A 22775-nucleotide genomic window follows, 5' to 3' on the forward strand; every position below is an offset into this window, starting at 1 on the left:
TGCAAAGAAACTAAGAACCTTGAAAAAAGATTTGATGAAATGCTAATGAGAATGGACAACTTAGAGAGGAATATAAGTGAATTAATGGAGCTGAAAAACACAACACGAGAACTTCGCAAAGCATACACAAGTTTCAACAGCTGAATTGACCAAGCAGAAGAAAGGATAGAGGTCGAAGATCAACTAAACGAAATAAAACAAGAAGGCAAGATTAGAGAAAAAAGCATAAAAAGGAATAAACAAAATCTCCAAGAAAAATAGAACTATGTGAAAAGACCTAATCTACGTTTGATAGGTATACCTGAACATGATGAAGAGGATGAATCCAAGCTGGAAAATACTCTTCAAAATATTATCCAGGAAAACTTCCCCAACCTAACAAGGCAGGCCAATATTCAAGTCCAGGAAATGCAGAGAACACCATGAAGATATTCCTCAAGAAGAGCAACCCCAAGGGACATAATCATCAGATTCACCAGGGTTGAAATGGAGGAGAAAAATGCTAAGGGCAGCCAGAGAAAAAGGTCGGGTCACCCACAAAGGGAAGCCCATCACACTCACAGCAGATCTCTCAGCAGAAACCCTACAGCCAGAAGAGAGTGGGGGCCAATATTCAACATCCTTAAAGAAAAGAACTTTCAACCCAGAATTTCATATCCAGCCAAACTGAGCTTCAGAAGTGAAGGAAAAATAAAATCCTTTGCAAACAAGCAAGTACTCAGAGATTTTGTCACCACCAGGCCTGCTTTATAAGAGCTCCTAAAAGAGGCACTACACATAGAAAGGAACAACCAGTACCAGCCACTCCAAAAACATACCAAATAGTAAAGACCATCAACAAAATGAAGAATCTGCATCAACTAATGGGTAAAACAGCCAGCTAGCATCAAAATGGCAGTATCAAATTCACACATAACAATATTAACCCTAAATGCAAATGGACTAAATGCCCCAATCAAAAGACACAGACTGGCAAATTGAATAAAAAGCCAAAATCCATTGGTGTACTGTATCCAGGAAACCCACCTTACATGCAAGGATACACAAAGACTCAAAATATAGGGATGGAGGAAGATTTATCAAGCAAATGGAGAGCAAAAAAAAGCAGGAGTTGCAATTCTCATCTCTGATAAAATAGACTTCACAGCAACAAAGATCAAAAGAGACAAAGGACATTACATAATAGTAAAAGGATCGATACAACAAGAAGACCTAACGATCCTAAACATATATGTGGACCCAATACAGGAGCATCCAGATATATAAGGCAAGTTCTTAATGACTTACAAAGAGACTTACACTCTCACACAATAATAGTGGGAGACTTTAACACTCCACTGGCAATATTAGACAGATCAATCAGACAGAAAATCAACAAGAATATCCAGGGCTTGAACTCAGACTGGGAGCAAGCAAACCTGATAGACATTTACAGAACTCTCCACCCCAAATCCGCAGAATATACATTCTTCTCAGCACCACATCACACCTACTCTAAAATTGACCACATAATTGGAAGTAAAGTACTCCTCAGCAAATGCAAAACAACTGAAATCATAACAAACAGCCTCTCAGACCATAGTGCAATCAAGTTAGAACTGAGAATTCAGAAACCAACTCAGAACCGCACAGCTTCATGGAAACTGAACAATTGGCTCTTGAATGTTGACTGGATAAACAATGAAATGAAGGCAGAAATAAAGAAGTTCTTCAAATCCAATGAGAATGAAGATACAACATGCCAGAATCTCTGGGACACATTTAAAGCAGTCTCTAGAGGAAAATATATAGCAATAAGTGCCCATATGAGGAGAATGGAGAGATCCAAAATAGACACCGTATCGTCAAAATTGAAAGAGCTAGAGGAGCAAGATCAAAAAAACTCAAAACCCAGCAGAAGACAAGAAATAACTAAGATCAGAGCTGAACTAAAGAAGATAGAAACACGAAAAACCCTTCAAAAAATCAATAAATCCAAGAGCTGGTTTTTTGAAAAGATCAACAAAATAGACAGACCACTAGCCAGATTGATTAAAAAGAAAAGAGAGAACAACCAAATAGAGGCAATAAAAAATGATAAAGGGGAAATCACCACAGATTCCACAGAAATTCAAACCATCATCAGAGAATATTACAAACAACTCTATGCACATAAACTCGTAAACCTGGAAGAAATGGATAAATTCCTGGACTCCTGTGTCCTCCCAAGCCTAAACCAGGAGGAAGCTGAAACTATGAATAGACCAATAACAAGGTCAGAAGTCGAGGCAGCAATTAACATCCCACTACACAGAAAAAGCCCAGGTCCAGATGGGTTCACAGCCGAATTCTACCAGACACACAAAGAGGAGTTGGTACCATTTCTTCTGAAACTATTCCAAATAATCCAAAAAGAGGGAATCCTTCCCAAATCATTTTATGAGACCAATATCATCCTGATACCAAAACCCGGCAGAGACCCAACGAGAAAAGAAAACTTCAGGCCAATATCCATGATGAACATAGACGCAAAAATCTTCAATAAAATAGTGGCAAGCCGATTGCAACAGCACATCAAAAAACGTATCCATCATGATCAAGTAGGATTCATCCCGGGGATGCAAGGCTGCTTCAACATACACAAGTCTATAAACGTAATTCACCACATAAACAGAACCAAAAACAAAAACCACATGATTATCTCAATTGACACAGAGAGGGCATTCGACAAAATTCAACAGCCCTTGATGCTAAAAACCCTCAATAAACTCGGTATCGATGGAACGTATCTCAAAGTGATAAAAGCTATTTACGACAAACCAACAGCCAATATCATACTGAATGGGCAAAAACTGGAAGCATTCCCTTTGAAATCCGGCACTAGACAAGGATGCCCTCTTTCACCACTCCTATTCAATATAGCACTGGAAGTTCTAGCCAGAGCAATCAGGCAAGAAAGAGAAATAAAGGGTATTCAAATAGGAAAGGTGGAAGCCAAATTGTCTCTATTTGCAGACGACATGATAGTATACCTAGAAGACCCCATCGCCTCAGCCCAAAACCTCCCGAAACTGATAAGCAACTTCAGCAAAGTCTCAGGATATAAAATCAATGTGCAAAAATCACAAGCATTCGTCTACACCAATAACAGACTTAAAGAAAGCCAAATCAAAAACGAACTGTCATTCACAATTGCTACAAAATGAATAAAATACCTAGGAATACAACTCACAAGGAACATAAGGGACCTCTTCAAGGAAAACTACAAACCACTGCTCAACGAAATAAGAGAGGAACAAACAGATGGAGAAACATTCCATGTTCATGGTTAGGAAGAATTAATATCGTGAAAATGGCTATACTGCCCAAAGTAATTTACAGAATCAACGCTATCCCCATCAAGCTACCATTGACTTTCTTCACAGAACTGGAAAAAACCACCATGAACTTCATATGGAACCAAAAGAGAGTCCGCATAGCCAAGTCAATTCTAAGCAAAAAGAACACAGCAGGGGGCATCACACTACCGGATTTCAAACTATACTACAAGGCTACAGTAATCAAAACAGCATGGTACTGGTACCAAAACAGAGATATAGACCAATGGAACAAAACAGGCATCGGAGGCAACACAACATATCTACAACCATACAATCTTTGATAAACCTGACAAAAACAAGCAATGGGGAAAGGATTCCCTGTTTAATAAATCGTGTTGGGAAAACTGGCTAGCCATGTGCAGAGAGCAGAAACTGGACCCCTTCCTGACACCTTACACTAAAATTAACTCCAGATGGATTAAAGACTTAAACATAAGACCTGGCACCATAAAAACCCTAGAAGAAAATCTAGGCAAAACCATCCAGGACATAGGAGTAGGCAAGGACTTCATGACCAAAACACCAAAAGCATTGGCAACAAAAGCCAAAATAGACAAATGGGACCTAATCAAACTCCACAGCTTCTGCACGGCAAAAGAAACAGTCCCTAGAGTGAATCGGCAACCAACAGAATGGGAAAAAAATTTTGCAGTGTACCCATCTGACAAAGGGCTGATATCCAGAATTTACAAAGAACTCAAACAGATTTACAGGAAGAAAACAAACAAGCCCATTCAAAAGTGGGCAAAGGATATGAACAGACACTTTACAAAAGAAGACATATATGAGGCCAACAATCATATGAAAAAATGCTCATCGTCACTGGTCATCAGAGAGATGCAAATCAAAACCACATTGAGATACCATCTCATGCCCGTTAGAATGGCGATCATTAAAAAATCTGGAGACAATAGATGCTGGAGAGGATGTGGAGAAAAAGAACACTTTTACACTGTTGGTGGGAGTGTAAATTAGTTCAACCTTTGTGGAAGACAGTGTGACGATTCCTCAAGGCCTTAGAAATAGAAATTCCATTTGACCCAGCAATCCCATTACTGGGTATATATCCAAAGGACTATAAATCATTCTACCATAAGGACACATGCACACGAATGTTCATTGCAGCACTGTTTACAATAGCAAAGACCTGGAATCAACCCAAATGCCCATTGATGATAGACTGGATTGGGAAAATGTGGCACATATACACCATGGAATATTATGCAGCAATCAGAAATGATGAGTTCGTGTTGTTTGTAGGGATATGGATGAATCTGGAGAACATCATTCTCAGCAAACTGACACAAGAACAGAAAATGAAATACCGCATATTCTCACTCATAGGTGGGTGATGAAAAATGAGAACACATGGACACAGGGAGGGGAGTACTAAACACTGGGGTCTATTGGGGGGAAAAGGGAAGGGCCAGCTGGACGGGGAGCTGATGAGTGATAGCCTGGGGAGAAATGCCAAATGTGGGTGAAGGGGAGAAAGGAAGCAAAACACACTGCTATGTGTGTACCTATGCAAGTGTCTTGCATGTTCTGCACATGTACCCCAAAACCTAAAATGCAATAAAAACTTAAAAATAAAAAAAGGATATTACAAAGGATGCAGATGCAGAGATGCATTGGGTGCTCCTATGGCTTACTATCCACTGGGAGCATCCATGTATTCACCTATCTGGAAGCTCTCCTTACCCAGTTCTTGTGAAATTTTATGAAAACTTCATTACATAGGCAGGGCTGATTACATCAGTGGCCACTCGTGTCAACTTAATCCAGCTCATCACACCTCCCAGGAGGTTGGCAGGGTAGGACTGGAAGTTCCAATCCTCTACTTATGCCTTGGTCTTTCTGGTGATTAGCCCCATCCTGGAACTTCCTAGAAGCTGCCAGCTATCACTCAATCATTAGCATACAAAAATACATCATGTTGGAGATTCTATGACAGAAAATGGGGTTGAAGACCAAACATATATTTCACAACATCACATTAGTGGTTTTGCTTTATGTGGATTTAGTTATCCATGGTCAACCATCGTCCAAAAATATTAAATGAAAAATTCCAGAAACATACAAGTCATAGTTATAAACTGTATACCATACTGAGTAGTTTGATGAGATCTCAAGCCATCCAGCTGCAGTCTGCCCAGGATGTAAATCATCCCTTTGTCCAGTGTATCCACACTGTACATGCTATCTACTCATTAGTCACCAATATGGCCTGTTCCTAACATCCAACCATCAATATCATCATGGCTCAAGGACCCAGGACATGCAACGCAGATGATCCTTTCTGATACACAGTCGGTCAGAAGGCCAACAATAGCCTAAGACTACAAGATGATACCAACCTCATTTGTTTCACTTCATCTCATCACATAGGCATTGTCATCTCACACTGACACAAGAAGGGTGAGTACAGTACAAAAATGTTTTCAAAGACCGTATTTATATAACTTTTATTACAGTATGTTATCGTTTTTCTATTTTATCATTAGCCATTGTTATTAATGTCTTATTATGCCTAATGTATAAATTAAACTTTATCACAGATATATTTGTATAAAAAAAATTGTATATATAAGGTGTGACACTATTTCAAGTTTCAGAAATTCACTGGGGGTCTTGGAACATATCCTCCAGAAGGGACAATTACTGTACTTACTTTGTTGAGACACAACACAGATTCAGCTCTTTGGTTTAAATTGCTTGGTTTAAGATAAACACCTTATCATAAGGTTCACAGGTCTATGGGCACTGTCCTACATTCTATAGCAAAACATAGAAAAGAGACCAGGGACAAGTATCCTGTCAAAGACTTTCCAGATACCAGTGGAGAAAAGCCTAAGAAAGAACAATGGACTTACACTAATCCTCTCCAGGTGAAGATGCTGGCAAAGTTACTTAGTTCTAGCTATTTTCTCACCCTATGTATGGTACAAACAAGCTTCAAACTCACCTGGTATTTTACCTCCCATGGAAAGAACCACATGAAAGATAATTGCCTCATGAGCTTATTCACTTTGAATCAGCCTACTCAAAGAGAACCTTACCTCCTAGTCAGAGAGAAGCTTAAGAACTCTGAGGTGGTATGGCAAGTGACCGAGGAGTACTATGTGATATGAAAAATCTACACAAATAAATTAGCCACTCACTTGAGCTACCAGGATGTGCTGATGATGACTGTCTCTCACCCTAGTGGGAGGAAAAAGTCTTTGTCACTTATTCATGTAAAGCAAAGTTACATGACTTTTTTGGCATTCCTCATGAGAGAATCTAGTTGTAGGTGAGCCACATTAGAATAATATAGACTGTTTTCAAATGCATCCCTCAAGGGAAGAGGGCTAGTAAGGAACATATTCATTTACCTATAGTATTCACTGTCTGGTCTTATTTCTGATTACAAGGTGTTAAAGACTTTGTGATTCTAGTTTTATACAGTGCAGCTTCTTGAGATTGTCTCCTTCCACTGCTGGAGAGTCTACCTGAACCCACCTCATAGACCAGGATGGTCCAGTTAGTGCTTGGTAGTGTACGGCATGATGTCATTTTCTTCAACCCTTTCTACTATGTGACAAATGTCTATAGAAATCATGCTTTCTCGGCATGTAAAGAATATATCATCAGATCCTACATTAATAAGAAAAAAGAAAAAAAAGCAAAAACAGAGGACATCTTAAATGACTACATTCAATTGCCTTGAAATATTAATTCAAATATTCAAAAGGATATCCATTGTATTATTCCCACTATATGTATATGCAGGAAAAAGCAAACTATAGAGATAGCAGAAAGATCAGTGGTTACCAGGGGTTAGTGGGGAGGAAGAATTGAAAAGACAGAGTACAGAAGATTTTTAGAGCAGCAAAAATATTCTGTCTATGATACTACAATGGTGGGTTCATTCCTTATACATTTGTCCAGCCCCTCAGAACGTGCAACATCAAGCATGAACCTGCATATCAACTATGGACTTTGGGTGACTATGATGTGTTAATGCAGGATCATCAGTCATTGCAAATGTACCACAGTGGGGAAGCTATATCTGTGGAGGGTGGGGTATATGGGAAATCTGTACTTTTAATTTCACTGTGAAACTAAAACTGCTCTTAAAAAGAAAGTTACTCATTTTTAAAAAGACCTTTACTGAATCTGCTATTCCCATTTATTATTGCAAAACACAGTTGCCTTGAAAATTTGAGATCATTAAAGACCAAAGTAACAGAATATCGTTATTCCCCAAACTTCAGTACATAAAGTAATTTTATGTAAGTAAATTTAAGCAATTAATTTTAATTACATAGGCAAGAAAATATTTGATAAAAATGATTGAATATTCTATCTTATTTTATAACCATAAACAGGGATTTAACACAGTATAAACAGAACTGGACCATTTATACAATTAAAATAAAACAGATGGGATCATCATGGCAGATGGAAGGGCAGGACTAGATTGCAGCTCCAGTCAGAGCAGCAGGCAGGGGCTCACAGTGTGAATTTTAGCTCCAGATTGACTGCAAGAATCACTCACCAATCCCAGGAGGACCCACAAACCCTCTGAAGGAAGTGGACTGCTCCTGCAGGACCCCGGAGATCCCCCCCAAAACTGTGAGTGCCCCAACTGCAGAAGTGAGAAAGGGAGACCCTCCTCTCCTGAATACATACTCCCATCGGAGAAGTTGAAGGTCTGTTTGTAGGAGAAGTTTCCAACTTTACCTGGAGCTAAGTCAATTTGGAGAGACAGCAAAGTACAGGGGTAGAGGAAGCAGCAGAAAGGCCGTGGGAGCTTGCTGGGTCCCCTAGCAGGCCATTCCTGCCTGGCACCACAGGAATCCAACAGGAGAGGAGCAGGAGATAAAACTCCACAGGGAGAAGTAAATCTCTAGATGAACTTTGTAACAATTTGAACAGGGTGAGAAGCCTCTTGGCTAGAACCTGGGGGAGGGCATAAATCCAGGGTGTAGAATTCTCCAAGGGAGAAGACCCAAGCCCTTTTCTTTCACAGCTGGGAGGCAGGTAGCCTAGGAAAGGTTTTCAAGCCCATATGGCTCTCTGTTAAACTGGGGGCTATTAGGGAGGGCACAGTAGGAGTGAGACTGGCCCTTTGGGTTGCGTTGGAGTTGGGTGAGATCTGTGACTGCTGGCTTTCCCCCACTTCCCTGACAACCTGTAGGACTCAGCAGGGACAGCCATAATCCTCCTAGGTACACAACTCCAGGGACCTGGGAATCTCATCCCCATCTCCCACAGCAGTGGCAGCAAGACCCACACAAAGACAGTCTGAGCTCAGACACATCTAGTCCCACCCCCACTTGATGGTCCTTCCCTACCCACCCTTGTAGTGGAAGACAAAAGGCATAAAATCTTAAGAGTTCTAGGGCCCAGTCCACCACTAGTTCCTCCCAGTACTACCACAGATGAGGCTCTCTGGGAAGTACCACCTTTTGGCAGGAGGCCAACCAGCACAAAAATAAAGCATTAAACTACTGAAACTAAAAACCCTCATGGAATTCACTGCACCCCCTGCCACCTCCACTGGAACAGGCTGGTATCCATGGCTGAGAGACCTATAGACGGTTCACATCATAAGACTCTGTGCAGACAATCCCCAGTACCAGCCCAGAACCAGGCAGACTTGCTGGGTGCCTAGACCCAGAAGACAGAAAACAATCACTGCAGTTTGGCTCAAAGGAAGCCACAAACATAGGAAAATGGGTAGAGTACTGTATCAAGGGAACACCCCATGCGTGGAACAAGAGAATCTGTAAAAAGGATCTTCACTTTGGCACATTGTCATCAGGTTATCCAAAGTTAAGACAAATGAAAAAATCTTAAGAGCTGTGAGACAGAAGCACTAGGTAACCTATAAAAGGAACACCTATCAGATTAACAGGAGATTTCTCAGTATAACCCTACAAGCTAGAAGGGACCAGGGCCCTGTCTTCAGCCTCCTCAAACAAAACAATTAACAGCCAAGAATTTTGTAGCCAGTGAAACTAAGCATCATATATGAAGGAAAGCTACAGTTTTTTTCAGACAAACAAATGCTGACAGAATTGCCATTACCAAGCCACCACTGCAAGAAGTGCTACCTCTTGAAACAAATCCTGAAAATGCATTAAAACAGAACCTGTTAGATCCCATTTGTTCTAATTAAACTTAAGAGCTTCTACACAGCAAAAGAAACTATCATTAGAGTGAACTGGCAACCAACAGAATGGGAAAAAATTTTTGCAAGTTACCCATCTGACAAAGGGCTAATAACTAGAATCCACAAATAACTTAAACAAATTTAAAAGAAAAAAACAAACAACCCTATCAAAAAGTGGGCAAACGATATGAATAGAAATTTTTCAAAAGAAGACATTTATGTAGCAAACAAACATATGAAAAAAAAAAGCTCATTTATCAGTGGTCATTAGAGAGAAATGCAAATCAAAACCACATTGAGATACCATCTCATGCCAGTTAGAATGGCGATCATTAAAACATCAGGAGACAACAGATGCTGGAGAGGATGTGGAGAAATAGGAACACTTTTACACAGTTGATAGCAGTGTAAATTAGTTCAACCATTGTGGAAGACAGTGTAGTGGTTCAACAAGGATCTAGAAATAGAAACAGCATTTGACCCAGCAATTCCATTACTGGGTATATGCCCAAAGGATTATAAAACATTCTATTATAAAGACACATGTACATGTATGTTTTTTGTGGCACTGTTCACAATAGTAAAGACTTGGAACCAACCCAAATGCCCATCAATGATAGACTGAATAAAGAAAATGTGGCACACAAAGTAATTTATAGATTCAATGCTATCCCCATCAAGCTTCCTATGACCCTCTTCACAGAACTGGAAAAAAACACCTTAAACTTCATATGGAACCAAAAGAGAGCCCACATAGCCAAAACAATCCTAAGGAAAAAGAACAAAGCTGGAGGCATCACACTACCTGACTTCAAACTATACTACAAGGCTACAGTAATCAAAACAGCATGGTACTGGGATCAAAACAGGGAACAGACCAATGGAACAGAACAGAGGCCTCGGAGGCAATGCCACACACTACAACCATCTGATCTTTGACAAACCGAAAAAAAAACAAGCAATGGGGAAAGGATTCTCTGTTTAATAAATGGTGTTGGGAAAACTAGCTAGCCATGTACAGAAAGCAGAAACTGGACCCCTTCATGACACTTTACACTAAAATTAACTCCAGATGGATTAAAGACTTAAACATGAGACCTAACACCATAAAAACCTTAGAAGAAAACCTAGGAAAAACTATTCAGGACATAGGCATAGGCAAGGACTTCATGACTAAAACACCGAAATCATTGGCCACAAAAGCCAAAATAGACAAATGGTATCTAAGTAAACTCCAGAGCTTCTGCACAGCAAAAGCAACAATCATTAGAGTGAACCAGTAACCAACAGAATGGGAAAAATTTTTTGCAATCTACTCATCTGACAAAGGACTTATATCCAAAATCCACAGAGAACAAAAGCAGATTTAGAAGAAACAAACAAACAAACCCATTCAAAAGTGGGCAAAGGATATAAACAGACGCTTTTCAAAAGAATACATATGAGGCCAACAAACACATGAAAAAATGCTCATCATCAATGGTCATTATAAATGTATTCTAAAAGTGTTTTCTTTGGGGATAAAATTCAAAAGGAAGCAGAAAAGTGCAGATATCAGAAGAGTCAAACGAAAAGGGAATTCCACTAAGAAAAAGAACCAAGTACTGGCTTTTCTACTGATGTCACCAGAATGCTGAGAACTAGTATATTCAGCATATCACCTTATATTTTTCTCCATCATATTATATAAAAGATGTCAGTTTCTCCAAATTCCTGGTCTGCAAACTAAACTTGTGTTCAAAACTTGAAACTGTCAAAACATGGCTGTGTTATAATTCCATGACAAAGAGAGGGTTTGTGTTTGACAGCAGGTTTTAGTTGCTGCTACCATATTTAAGCTTCAAAATGTATCCAGAGGAACTTATCAAGGACTTGAATATAAATCAAACTTTTCCACAAGAAGCAGAAAAGAAAGACAATACTTTTCCTCACACATGATCTTTAGGTTTTGACAATTGTGGAAAAATGTTGGCACATGTACTCATCAGTCTAGATTATTTTCCCTGACCCCTTGTACATAGCTGCTGTAGTTACCAAAAAGTTAGGCAGGATCTTGGTAGATTTGTTCTTTCATATTTGAACACCAGAAGTACATCACATCAATAGTAAACCTTACAACTCTAAAATGATTCTTTTGGAAAGGGTACCACCAAAGAGCTTTTCAAAGTTACATCCATTTTACTCTTTAGTAATCTTAATTGTTAAAACTGATATTACCTTCTTGAAATTCTCACATTTTAAAGTTCTGCAACACAACTTCCTCTGACTCCTCTCCTATATTTCTCTAGCTACTGCTCATTCTCTGTTACCCACACCCTTTTCCTTTGGAAAATGCTGCTATGCCTAGGGTTCTGTCACTGGCTTTCTTGTCATTATACAACCTCAGCTCATTGAGATCTATGAGTTTGCTTAATAATTATAACAGGATCATTCTATGTTGGCAACTCCCACCTCTGAGTTTTATCTCCAGCTAGAAATACCTATTATCCAATTACCTACAAAAAATATCCTCAATGATTGTTCCATTAAACTCACATTTGTCTTCCCTCTTCCCTACACTTCTCTATTCATCTGAAATTCCCTGTTCCTCTAGTATAGTATAAATGTTAGTGCACAACTTCAAAACTTATAATCTAAGATTCTCTCTGCCATCTAACATTTTACTTTCAACAATCACTAAATCGTACTAACTGTGCCTCTTTTCTGCCTTGGATTTATATTTCCACTGCCACAACATAAGTATGTTTATGTTTTCTAGTTAAACATGGCCTCTAAAACGGATGTCTTTTACAAGGGAAAAAAACCCCTACCAATTATCAATATTTTCTAAATTAAAAAAACCTATGAAAAAAAATGAAAAGAGAATAAGGGCAAGAAAAAAATGAACAATTTTAAAGTGAATAAACTGAGCTTCTTATAATTATTTCACCTTGGGTGGGTGAAAACCTCATAGTAGATTAAGACCAGTGCAAGGACTGGTGATAAGGAAACTACAGCTTTGACTACGGCCAAAGTTTCCTTTGTCTCCCAGTCTATGTGGTTACCTTTCGTCTACCTTCTAAGTGAGCGGTCAGCAAACTACAGGTCATAAGTCAAATCCAGCCTGCCATATGGTTTTGTACATAAACGTTTTTTGGAGCATAGTCTATCTATGCCTGCTTTCACACTTCAGTGGCAGTGTGAAAGCAGGCATAGAGCTATGACAGAGACTAAACAGCCTAAAATATTACCTATCTTGCCCTTTACAGAAAAAGCTTGCCAATCCTTGCTTTATACAATAACCAGAATGCCCTAATCCTCAAATCTTGTGACTTCCCTTCTGAAAACTTTCTAGTGAATTCCTGCAGCAAACATTGCTGGTTCCCTACCAAGTAGTCATTCCTTATTCTTTCTTGCTGGAGAAATGTAAGTTTACCTGGATATTCATCATCCAATATCCCGCCAAACTCCAAAAAGAGAAATAATTATTCTAAGTGAATCACAGTAATTACATTTGCTTTACCAATGCCGGGTTTAGGAATGAGCAGCTGGTGTAATCAAGCCAATAAAATGTCACAGGAAGTCCAATGCAAGCTTCTGATTTATCTTCCTTTTCTAAAAGGAACACTTGAAAAAAAGTAACCCTTCCAGTCTTTAGATACTCTCTTATGAGAACATGATGTTTGAAGCTGTTGCTAAGTAGCCAACCATGAAAGGAGATAACAACAAAACACTGCCAACAGCATAGCTGAAAAAGGGACAAGTGAGATAGGATGGTATCGCTGAACCAACAAAACAACTTTGGCTCCCTTTTTTTAGCTATTGTTAGTTAGATCATCTAATGTTTGCAGTCACAAGCAGTATATCTACAAATTTTTCCATGGCCTACGGATAAGATCTATTCATTTCAATATGTTTAAAAAGTCTTTCCTAAGCTTAACTTAGCTAGATATTCAAATCATTCCCAACCACTCTCATATTATACTTTTTTTTTGCACTAGCAAAACTGTACTAACTGCTCATAAACTCTGTGAAGTTCTCTCAAGCAGCTTACCTTTTGCACTTGCTTTTCCTTTTGAGGAATGTGTGATCTTGTTAGCTGTTCCTTCTGCCAAACATACAATCTTGTTAGATATTCCTTTTGTCAACCATCATTCTTTGGCTTCTTTACCTGGCTAATGTCTACTCACTCTGCATGCTTACCTTAATCCTACCCATGTTTTATTATAATAATATTTTAGCTAATGGTAACAGAGTGTCTTCTTCTAACAAAATTGATGTTATGACAATTAACCAGCAGATGGAACAAATCTCATTCTAACAAAGTAAATATATCTCATTTGATTTCCACTTGGGGGGAATTAAGTCAATACTAACGAGACCTTGTTGGTATAAGAATATGTAACATGACCTGTGCTTCTCAATAAGAAATTTATTTTCTGACTTCACACAGTAGGTATCTTTAAAAAATAACATCCTATTGGTATTGGTACAGTTCTTATGGATGTTTCTTCGTGTTACCAGAAAAGTCTCACTGAAATTCTGGTTTTGAAGAGTTAAGTTTTCAGTGACACAAATCACTCTGTCAGAGTTGACCTCTGAACAACAAAGGTTTGAACTGCAGGGGCCAATTATTTGCAGATTTCCTTCTGCCTCTGGCACCTGAGACAGCAAGATCAATCTCCATCTACTTCCTCCTCCTCCTCCTCAGTCTAGCCAACTTGAAGACTCTGCGGATGAAAAGTTTTATGATGATCCACTTTCCACTGAATGAAAATATATTCTTTTTTCATTATGATTTTCCTTAAAGTTTCTTTTTCTCTAGTTTATTGTATTAACAATACAGTATATAACACATATAACAATAATTAAGATATAACAAATATGTCTTAATTGACTTTATAATCAATAAAGCTTCCAGTCAATGATAAGCTATGAGTAGTTAAGTTATAGGGGGAGTCTAAAGTTATACACAGATTTCAAAGTGAATAGGTGACTGATACCCCTAAATCCCACACTGCTCAAAGATCAGCTGTAAATGTATTTACTAAATACAAATCATTTATTTTGCAGATTAGAATATCCAGTTTTACAAGTCCAATTCATCAAAGTGACTATATAGAAAACAAACTTAAAAATCTTTTTTCTTATTTACACAAAAATATAATCTAGAATTTTAGAAAATACGATAATGAATTGTTTTTTCAGATAATATGGCTTGAGATTATAAATTGCTTACAAGTAACCTTTTAAATAATTCTGAAATCTAGATTACCAAGAAAGTAATTTAAAAATATACATTCAGTTTACACAGTGTTTTTTTAAACTGCTGTTTTGTGATCACTTCCTTCCTCTTACTTTTTTATCTATGATAGGACCATTGAGAGGAATGCACTGTCAGAAGTCTTACCTGGATTGCTGTTTTGGAGACTTTTACATTTCTTGTTTGCTTTATATTCAGAAATTAGTCTGCAAATGCTATGTATAAAAATGTAGTAAATACAATTACTATTTTAATGCTGATATGAAAAACATTTACCAAATACATTAAATTCTTAGAGCATATCACACAATATCAGAACTTTATCCCATATACTTTTAGTTTTTAAGCTCTACAAAATTTTTGTAAAGCTTCTAATTAAAGAAGAAAATAGTAAAGTACTCATGAAGTGAGGCCAGTAAAACTCAGTAAATTAACATGTAAGGTTGACATAATGGAAAATGATCTGACTCATAAGTCCTAGCTCTGTAACCAACATGTATTTGTTCTTGGACAAGTTCCTTCTCTTAGGCTCAATGTCTTCTAAAGAATGAAGGTGTTGCTACCTTAGTTGTTATAAATGTTTAATCAAATAACATTTTGATGTGCTCAGAGAAATAGTAAAGCAATGGAATAATTTATTCTTGAACTTTATTGCTGAAATTATTTTGGAATTCCAAATGAAACCCATTGTATAGTTTCCCATATGTCTGAATATTAAAATGTTGTGATCTTTTGAAAATGTTGTTAAGCCTTAATTTTGCTTATTAGTTGTTCTATTATTTGTGGCTTATGATTCAGGACATCTCAATTATTTCATAGTTTGTGTTTGTAACTAAATTTATTAATAAATAGATTATCTCATTAGAATAGATAACACGACTTTAACTCTGAACCAGTGGATCTTTGTTAGGATGATACTTTCTCTCCATGGTCATCTCAACCTGACATGGAAGACAAAAACCCTAATTTTTTTAAGTTTCATGAAGGGAATGTAAGTGGGTATTTTCTCATTTCTGAGATACATACTACCAATATATTTGCACACAACACACCACGGATTACTCAGCTCCATTCTCATTTCATAAATTACCTTATACCAATGTTTTTGTAATGAAAATGTATAATTTCACTATTGGCTAGCACTTGTTTTGCTCTCACACTGTTTTCGGGGAACTTGTCAGCAAACTAGTCAGATTACCTTTTTGTAACTGTGTGAAATATGGAATGTTTCACAGATTAGTGTGGCATGCTTATGTAGGGGCCATGCTAACTTTCTTTGTATTGTTCCAGTTTTAGTATATGTGCTGCTGAAGCAGGCACAAAGCCCTACTTTTATAAATGGATGCTGATGAATCATGGATGAAGCTTGGCTCTGTTCAGTCCAACTCACCTACCTGAGACTCAGGTAATTCTGATGAATGGCTTCCTATGCGGTAGAATTTGAAGATATTTTAAAAACTTGAGGTAGAGAAGCAAGTAGCTTGGGAGATTTTTATTATTGAAAATAGATTCTTTGAGGGGCCAGCAACAAGTTGGTGCTCACTGCTCCGGGAAAGGATAACATGGGACCTTCCGCTACCTAAGAAAAGCTGCTATGTAAGATATAAGGGGGCATGGGGTAAAAATCTGGTAGCAAAGAAAAAACTTTGATGCCTTTCTGCAACACTATCTGAACATCTCTAACAGCTTAGAACTATCCCAACTAATATTTGCTGGAAAGAAGACAAACAAGGGACTCAAAGAATAACTTACCATCAATATCTAGGATTCCAGGGTAAGATGTGGGCTCCACACGAGGTTTTGAGTATGGGAGGAAGGGTCAATTTGCTCACTATGTGTGTGGGTAAAGCTAGGATGTCCAGAAGCCAGAGCAGGGTACTGGTGCTTTGGAAACAATGGCTGAGCATATAAGTATATTTATGTGAACTACAAGTTGTGACTTGGAAGCCTATGTATAGATTACTAGAAAGAATGAGGGATCTAAATCAGAAGGGGCATTGTTGTGGCAAAGGTCAATCTTTACCGAACTGCAGGAGTAGTTTCAATGGCAAAAACCAGTTAACAGAATCCATGGAAACAAGAGAATAATTAGAATATCCTCCCCTTTCCACTCCTACTGACTTGTAAAACATGACTGTCTTCTCTGGACTTAGGGGACCTCTTAGGTTCTTGAAAAATTCAAGGAGGGTATAGAAGACAGCTCCCAGGAGACAGTCCAACATTTTCTGATTAAATGGGCATTTCAAGACTCAAATTAAAAATCAAAGATGTGAAACTATTTTATCCCATGCACAGGGGTTATACTTGGAATGAAATGGAAAACATTAGGATCCCTAAGCATAAAAGTCTTTAAGAGTCTTGAGTTAAAGAATCCTGCACTCATTGCTACTTCTAACTAGTCTAGTCTTATGTTGATTTCTGGCTGATGAATTGGACTAACTCACTGCCACTCCAAACCTATCTGAACCAAACTATGAAATCTCACCTGATGTATAAGACGCAATGGTTACAATTATTTTAAGCCTCAATTTACTGTTTAGTGGCCTTTTAAACACTTACTCTTGAAAGTTATAAGCAACAGCATAGTCTTCTGCTGTCCATCCAGATATATCTTGGAAAACGACATCAATATTGTGCTGAAGAAGCTGGTAGACTACACTTGTTGATCCATTACGAGCAGCAAGTATGAGGGCTGTTCTAAAATAACAGAAAGATAATTTCATGTTTAGGAACTTTAGTAAAGTTCCTAAAATATAAATTAAAGACTACACTTGTTGATCCATTACGAGCAGCAAGTATGAGGGCTGTTCTAAAATAACAGAGAGATAATTTCATGTTTAGGAACTTTAGTAAAGTTCCTAAAATATAAATTAAAAACTATATTTATATACTTTACCAATTTAATATCTTGTCTGACCATGCAGAATTAACCAATTATATATACCAATAAACACAAGCACCTTGGGTGCTCAAGGGTTCATGTTTGTAAATTGCAATCGAAGCCAAAAGGAAGGGACAACAAGAAAGCCTCTTGTCCCACTGGGATATGACACAGAAGTTGCTAAAATAAAGTCCTTTGATGAGCAGGATACTATGCTCAGGTCACTCATCTAAAGTAGTTAAACATTTAAGTAATGAATTATCCATTTCTTCCCTAGTCTGATATATTGTAATTCAAAATCAGCTTGGGGTAAGTAAGAGCTATCTGTAGGTTTAAAACAATAAAAATAATGCTAATAATAGCCACAATAGTTTCAGTTAATACTGATAATCATGTGCGAGGCACTAAATTAAATGCCATATATATACACATTACTCATAAACAACCACCATTGAAAGAGATATTATTTTCTCTTTTTCACACAGGAAAACATGTTTGGGGATAAGTAATGTTCCCAAGGTCACACACCTAGCAAGTAGAAAAGCGACAAATTAAACCCAGTCTTCGGTGAATCTAAAGCTTATCTTTTTTTTCCTCATTGTCAGCCACCCATGGGTTGTATTCATGAAAATAAAAGTTTATCCATTTAAAGCTATCTTTTTTCCCTCTGCCCATACTAATTAAAAATAACATAAAAATACACTAGAAGTAAAAAGAAGAAAAAACCCAATGAACCCACAGTATCTCACAATAGCAATTAATAGTCACTGAGGAATAACCTAACATTAAGATCCTTGAGAGAAAGCAAGCTAAAGCAAAGTCATCCAAAAGACAAAATGATTTTCAACTCTAATTTATCTTTAACATAGTATTTTTAAAGGAAAAGTATGTAAGAAGCAGAGGTTAAAACTACCATAAGAGAGTTAAGAAATTTCAGTATTGAATCAAAGTAAACTAAAAATTGAAGTTCACATTTTTAAAACAAATAAAACCAATATGAAATCCCTTTAGTAAATGTAAGATCATATGATGCAAAATATCACCTTATCTGTTAACAGTCAACATAATAAGAGAAGATGAATCCTACAATACAGACTTTTTATGTTGCCCAGTGTAAATAATTTGTTTACCTGATGATTTGTGTTGATATTTCTCTCTCTATCCCAATAATAAGTTAATCTTATCAATTTAATATTTCTAATGAGTGACTGTTACCACTCTAGAACAACACTCAGGTTTAAAAATGAATAAAAAAAGAACTATCGTACCTTTTAAAATTATCTACTGCAGTTAAATCTGGTTTTTTCTTCAACAAAAATGCCACCATTTGCTCTTTATTCCTATTTATGGCAAGTAAAAGTGACGTAAGTTCACCCTGTAAAGCAGCAAAAACAATTTATAATTCACAAAATTACATATTTCTCAACCGAACTGAAAACCTTATGTAAGATCCTATGAACTTAAATGTATGAAGTAGAAAGTAAATAAAAAGCAATCACTTCCTTCTCACTCCACTGTGCTTGCCCCCATGCTGTTCCTTCCCTTTCAAATACCCCTCCTAGGGTGTCAGGAAGGCACAGTAGCAGACTGGAGCACATATGCCTCACATAAAGGGGTAACCTCTGCACAGCATACTGAACAGTGATATGCGCTCAAGGGAATTCAGATGTGATCCTTTAAGAAAAGCCTGAAATTTAGATCTGTGTATGGATCGTCTAAATTTTACATGTTGATAAATCTTATGGAGGTAAACTAAACTAAATCTATGGGGCACATTTAGACTACAGACCTTGTGTTTTCATCTTTGCTATGAATGCATTTTTAAATAGCTACATGTAAGGCAAATATTTGCATGTAAAATATTTCCTTTTAATTTCAGATGTTTTACCAAAAAAAGTCAGGTCCAAAAATGCAATAAAAATTGCCATTAAGATTCATAATTACCACTTCAAGAACTTTTCCAACATTCATTCATTTACATTCTATTTGTATTTAACTTTCCCAGCTCATTTAAAAAGTGGATAATTAGTTCATAGGACTGCTGTAACTAAGTTATTGAAAGATACCTATCTGTATTCTTACTAACTTCATGGTTTTCAGTGTTTAAAAACTGCCATCCTAACCATGCCAAAACTCTACAAATCTAATTACATACTGAGATAGTCCATAATACAGCTTCAACTTTTAAAAAAGGTAAAAAATTTGCTACTATTCTAATGGGAGAACCTGCTTATAACAATGATTTCTTGACTGACCCACCTGAATGACAACTAAGGGACACAAAACCCTGAAAGAGTCAGCCTCTGCTTATTAAAAACTATCCCAAAGCAATTTCTAAAGACCTTCTGAATGGCAGTGAACATTCAATGGTGTCAAGGGAAAGGTATTATTCTGTAAGCTATTAAGATGTTGCAAATAATATTCATTTGAATTTCCCACCCACAGAGGTAGAGAAACATAAAAGTCAGGCTAATATTCAAAGAAGTATTTAAAGGAAGTATTTATAGTGCCTATCAAACTCTGAACTCTTTAGAAATTTCTTACGTTTTTGAGATAGGGAAATTTCTATTACACTTATCTGTTCAGTTGGTTATCCAAAAGTGTATCAGAACATCAAGGAATTTTGTGGTAGTAGCTGCTGCTGCTGCTGTTGTTAAAGACAGTCTCACTCTATTAACCTGGCTAGACTCCAACTTCTGGGCTTAAGCAATCCTCCCACTTCAGCCTCCCAAGTAGGTGAGACTACAGCCATGCACCACAAGGCCTGGCTTCAAGGAAATATTCTTAAACATCCATTTCCAGGCTTTAATAGATTTACTATATCAAAATCTTCAGGAGAGAGCTGAGACTTGTAGATTTCGTTTTACTGTCCCCAGGTTACAGTGATGCACGATTCTAACTGAGAACTAGTGCAGCAGACAATCACCTCAGTCTCATCTCTCACCCACATGACTAATTCCCTTTATCATGTAGGGATTTGGCCAAAAAGAAGAAAGAGTAAGAGACAGAGTCATTCACTGCACACTCCATTCAATGTTCCTGCCTAGGGTGAAACAGGAACTAGTAAACTCAAAATCCAACTTGATTTTGCTATTTGTAACTCCTCATCTCCCATCTTCCATCAAGATATTCTAGACTTGAGAGTGCAATTTAGATGCTTATCTAAGTGACTCTTTCTGCCAGAATAGAATAATGTCCATTAATTATGTGTTCTTCCCTCTGCTGAACTGCTTCCTACTTCATCAGCACCCATTCATTCCAATCTGGTTTCCTCAGCGTCCTACCAAAATTGATCTCAAGGCAATTTTACGACTCACTCTCCCAAACTAAGACTTATTATTCCCCAAACTGAAGAGAACCTTGTCTAGACATATACACTGGAAACAAACAAAAGAGACAAAACCCTCTTCTCAGTATTTGTCCTCATTGCCAAATCAGCATGCATATTTCTGATGGCTGTTCTTTACCCTGTCCAACCTTTCCCTCTTGTGCCCTTGACCAAGAGCAATCAATTGCTCTCACATAAATTTTTTTTGGGGGGAAAAACTGTCAACAGCAGCAAGGATTATATTTATTGTAAAATACTTTAATTTTCTTTGAGATTTAGGGGCAAATTTTGCTTTTCTGTGTCACCTTATGCTAATTAGAGGGAAAAAACGAGTGGAAAAATGTTTTAAAGTATTACCTTTCACAAATTTTGTTTTCACAAATATTTATAAGTGCATAAATAAAAGCTGCATCCTCTAGTGCTTTAAAAGCTTCCATATTTATAGTAAAATCTTATACAAATACATTATTTAAAAATATCTTCACTTAGGGAGTACTTGAGCTTCCAAATATAGAAAACTGACCCTTACATATGTCAATGGTAAAACAAATACACTTGAAATACTTTTGAAAAGAACACCGGTTGATCTATACCTGACTTCTTGCTTCGATATCTGCACCACATGCAAGCAGTTTTCCTGCCATTGGTATATTCTCATTGTCAATGGCATAGTGCAGGGCAGTGTTGCCGTACGTATCTATAATATTTGGATCAGCGCCATGTTCCAGGAGGATGTATGCACAAACGTCATTCTGACATTGCACAGCCTGTCAGTATTAGAACAAGAAATAGATTATAACTTCTAGGAAATCTTCCACATGATTCACCAACTAGTTATATTCTGATGAGATTAATTCATTTTATTCTGTGATTTTAAATTAAATCCATTCCATGCTGAAAAAGTTGACTACCATATACCTTGATCAGAGCTGTCCTGTGTTTACTGTCACTGAGGTTAAGCTGGCATTTTCTGGCCACCAAATGAGTTACCACTCCTGGATGGCCATGGGCACATGCCCAATGTAGAGCAGTCCTATTAGAGTGAGAGGACATTTTAGGCAATTGTAGTGTACTATCGCAAAACAAACAATTAAGCATTTAATTATAAACATCAAATAGTATGTTATCCCTCTGCCTTAAAAACTAATAGTTACTTTTCTGTGAAGGAAGTTCAATCTTTGTTAGCACTTATCACCCACCAAATTAAAGAAAGAGCAGGTTGCTTAATAGTAAGGGCTTAGCCTTTGGATTCAGTTCAATTTGGGCTTGATTCCTACTTTAAGCTCTGTCACTCATTCACTGCTGGTGAGCCCTTATGAGCCTCAATTTCCTCATTAGTAAGATACAGATGAGAAGAGTAGCTATCTCCCAGTGTGATGCTTACATGAGAATCTATACAGAGCATTTACAACAGTTCTCAGCACAAATAGCAGCTCAATAATCGTTAAGCATTACTACTTACAAAAACATTTTAATTAAGTAAATTATTACAATTATACCTACTTTGAAATATGTTTTAAGGATTAGAGGTATCACTATATTTCAACTAAGAAGCTCAATTTGTCACATTTTAACATTTCTGACTTTGGAATCCTGCTTATAATTCATGATGTATTAAGACTATCATTGGCAGCATTTCATTTTATTTATTTATTTTTGAGATGGAGTTTTGCTCTCGTTGCCCAAGCTGGAGTGCAATGGGGTGATCTCGGCTCACTGCAACCTCTCACTGCAACCTCTGACTCCTGGGTTCAAGCAATTCTCCTGCCTCAGCCTCCCGAGTAGCTGGGATTACAGGGGCCTGC

General features: G+C 37.3%; 1 protein-coding gene and 1 non-coding gene across 3 annotated transcripts in view; both read right to left on the bottom strand.

The window, feature by feature from the left end:
- Positions 1-22775, bottom strand: part of ANKRD62 (ankyrin repeat domain 62) — a 74780-nt gene that overhangs the window by 46996 nt on the left and 5009 nt on the right. For both annotated transcript variants that reach the window (XM_078347716.1, XM_035270532.3), the window contains exons 2-7: positions 21889-22003; positions 21564-21737; positions 18911-19017; positions 17321-17458; positions 14909-14976; positions 13553-13606 (exon numbers count right to left, since the gene is read on the bottom strand). In XM_078347716.1, the coding sequence (XP_078203842.1) occupies positions 13553-13606; positions 14909-14976; positions 17321-17458; positions 18911-19017; positions 21564-21737; positions 21889-22003 (656 nt within the window). The remainder of the gene's footprint in view (positions 1-13552; positions 13607-14908; positions 14977-17320; positions 17459-18910; positions 19018-21563; positions 21738-21888; positions 22004-22775) is intronic.
- On the bottom strand, positions 15975-16081 carry LOC118147018 (U6 spliceosomal RNA). The gene has a single exon (XR_004733200.1). It is a non-coding gene; the product is annotated as a U6 spliceosomal RNA (small nuclear RNA).

Source organism: Callithrix jacchus, chromosome 13 (assembly GCF_049354715.1).
Source record: "Callithrix jacchus isolate 240 chromosome 13, calJac240_pri, whole genome shotgun sequence".
NCBI classification, from domain to species: Eukaryota; Metazoa; Chordata; class Mammalia; order Primates; family Cebidae; genus Callithrix; species Callithrix jacchus.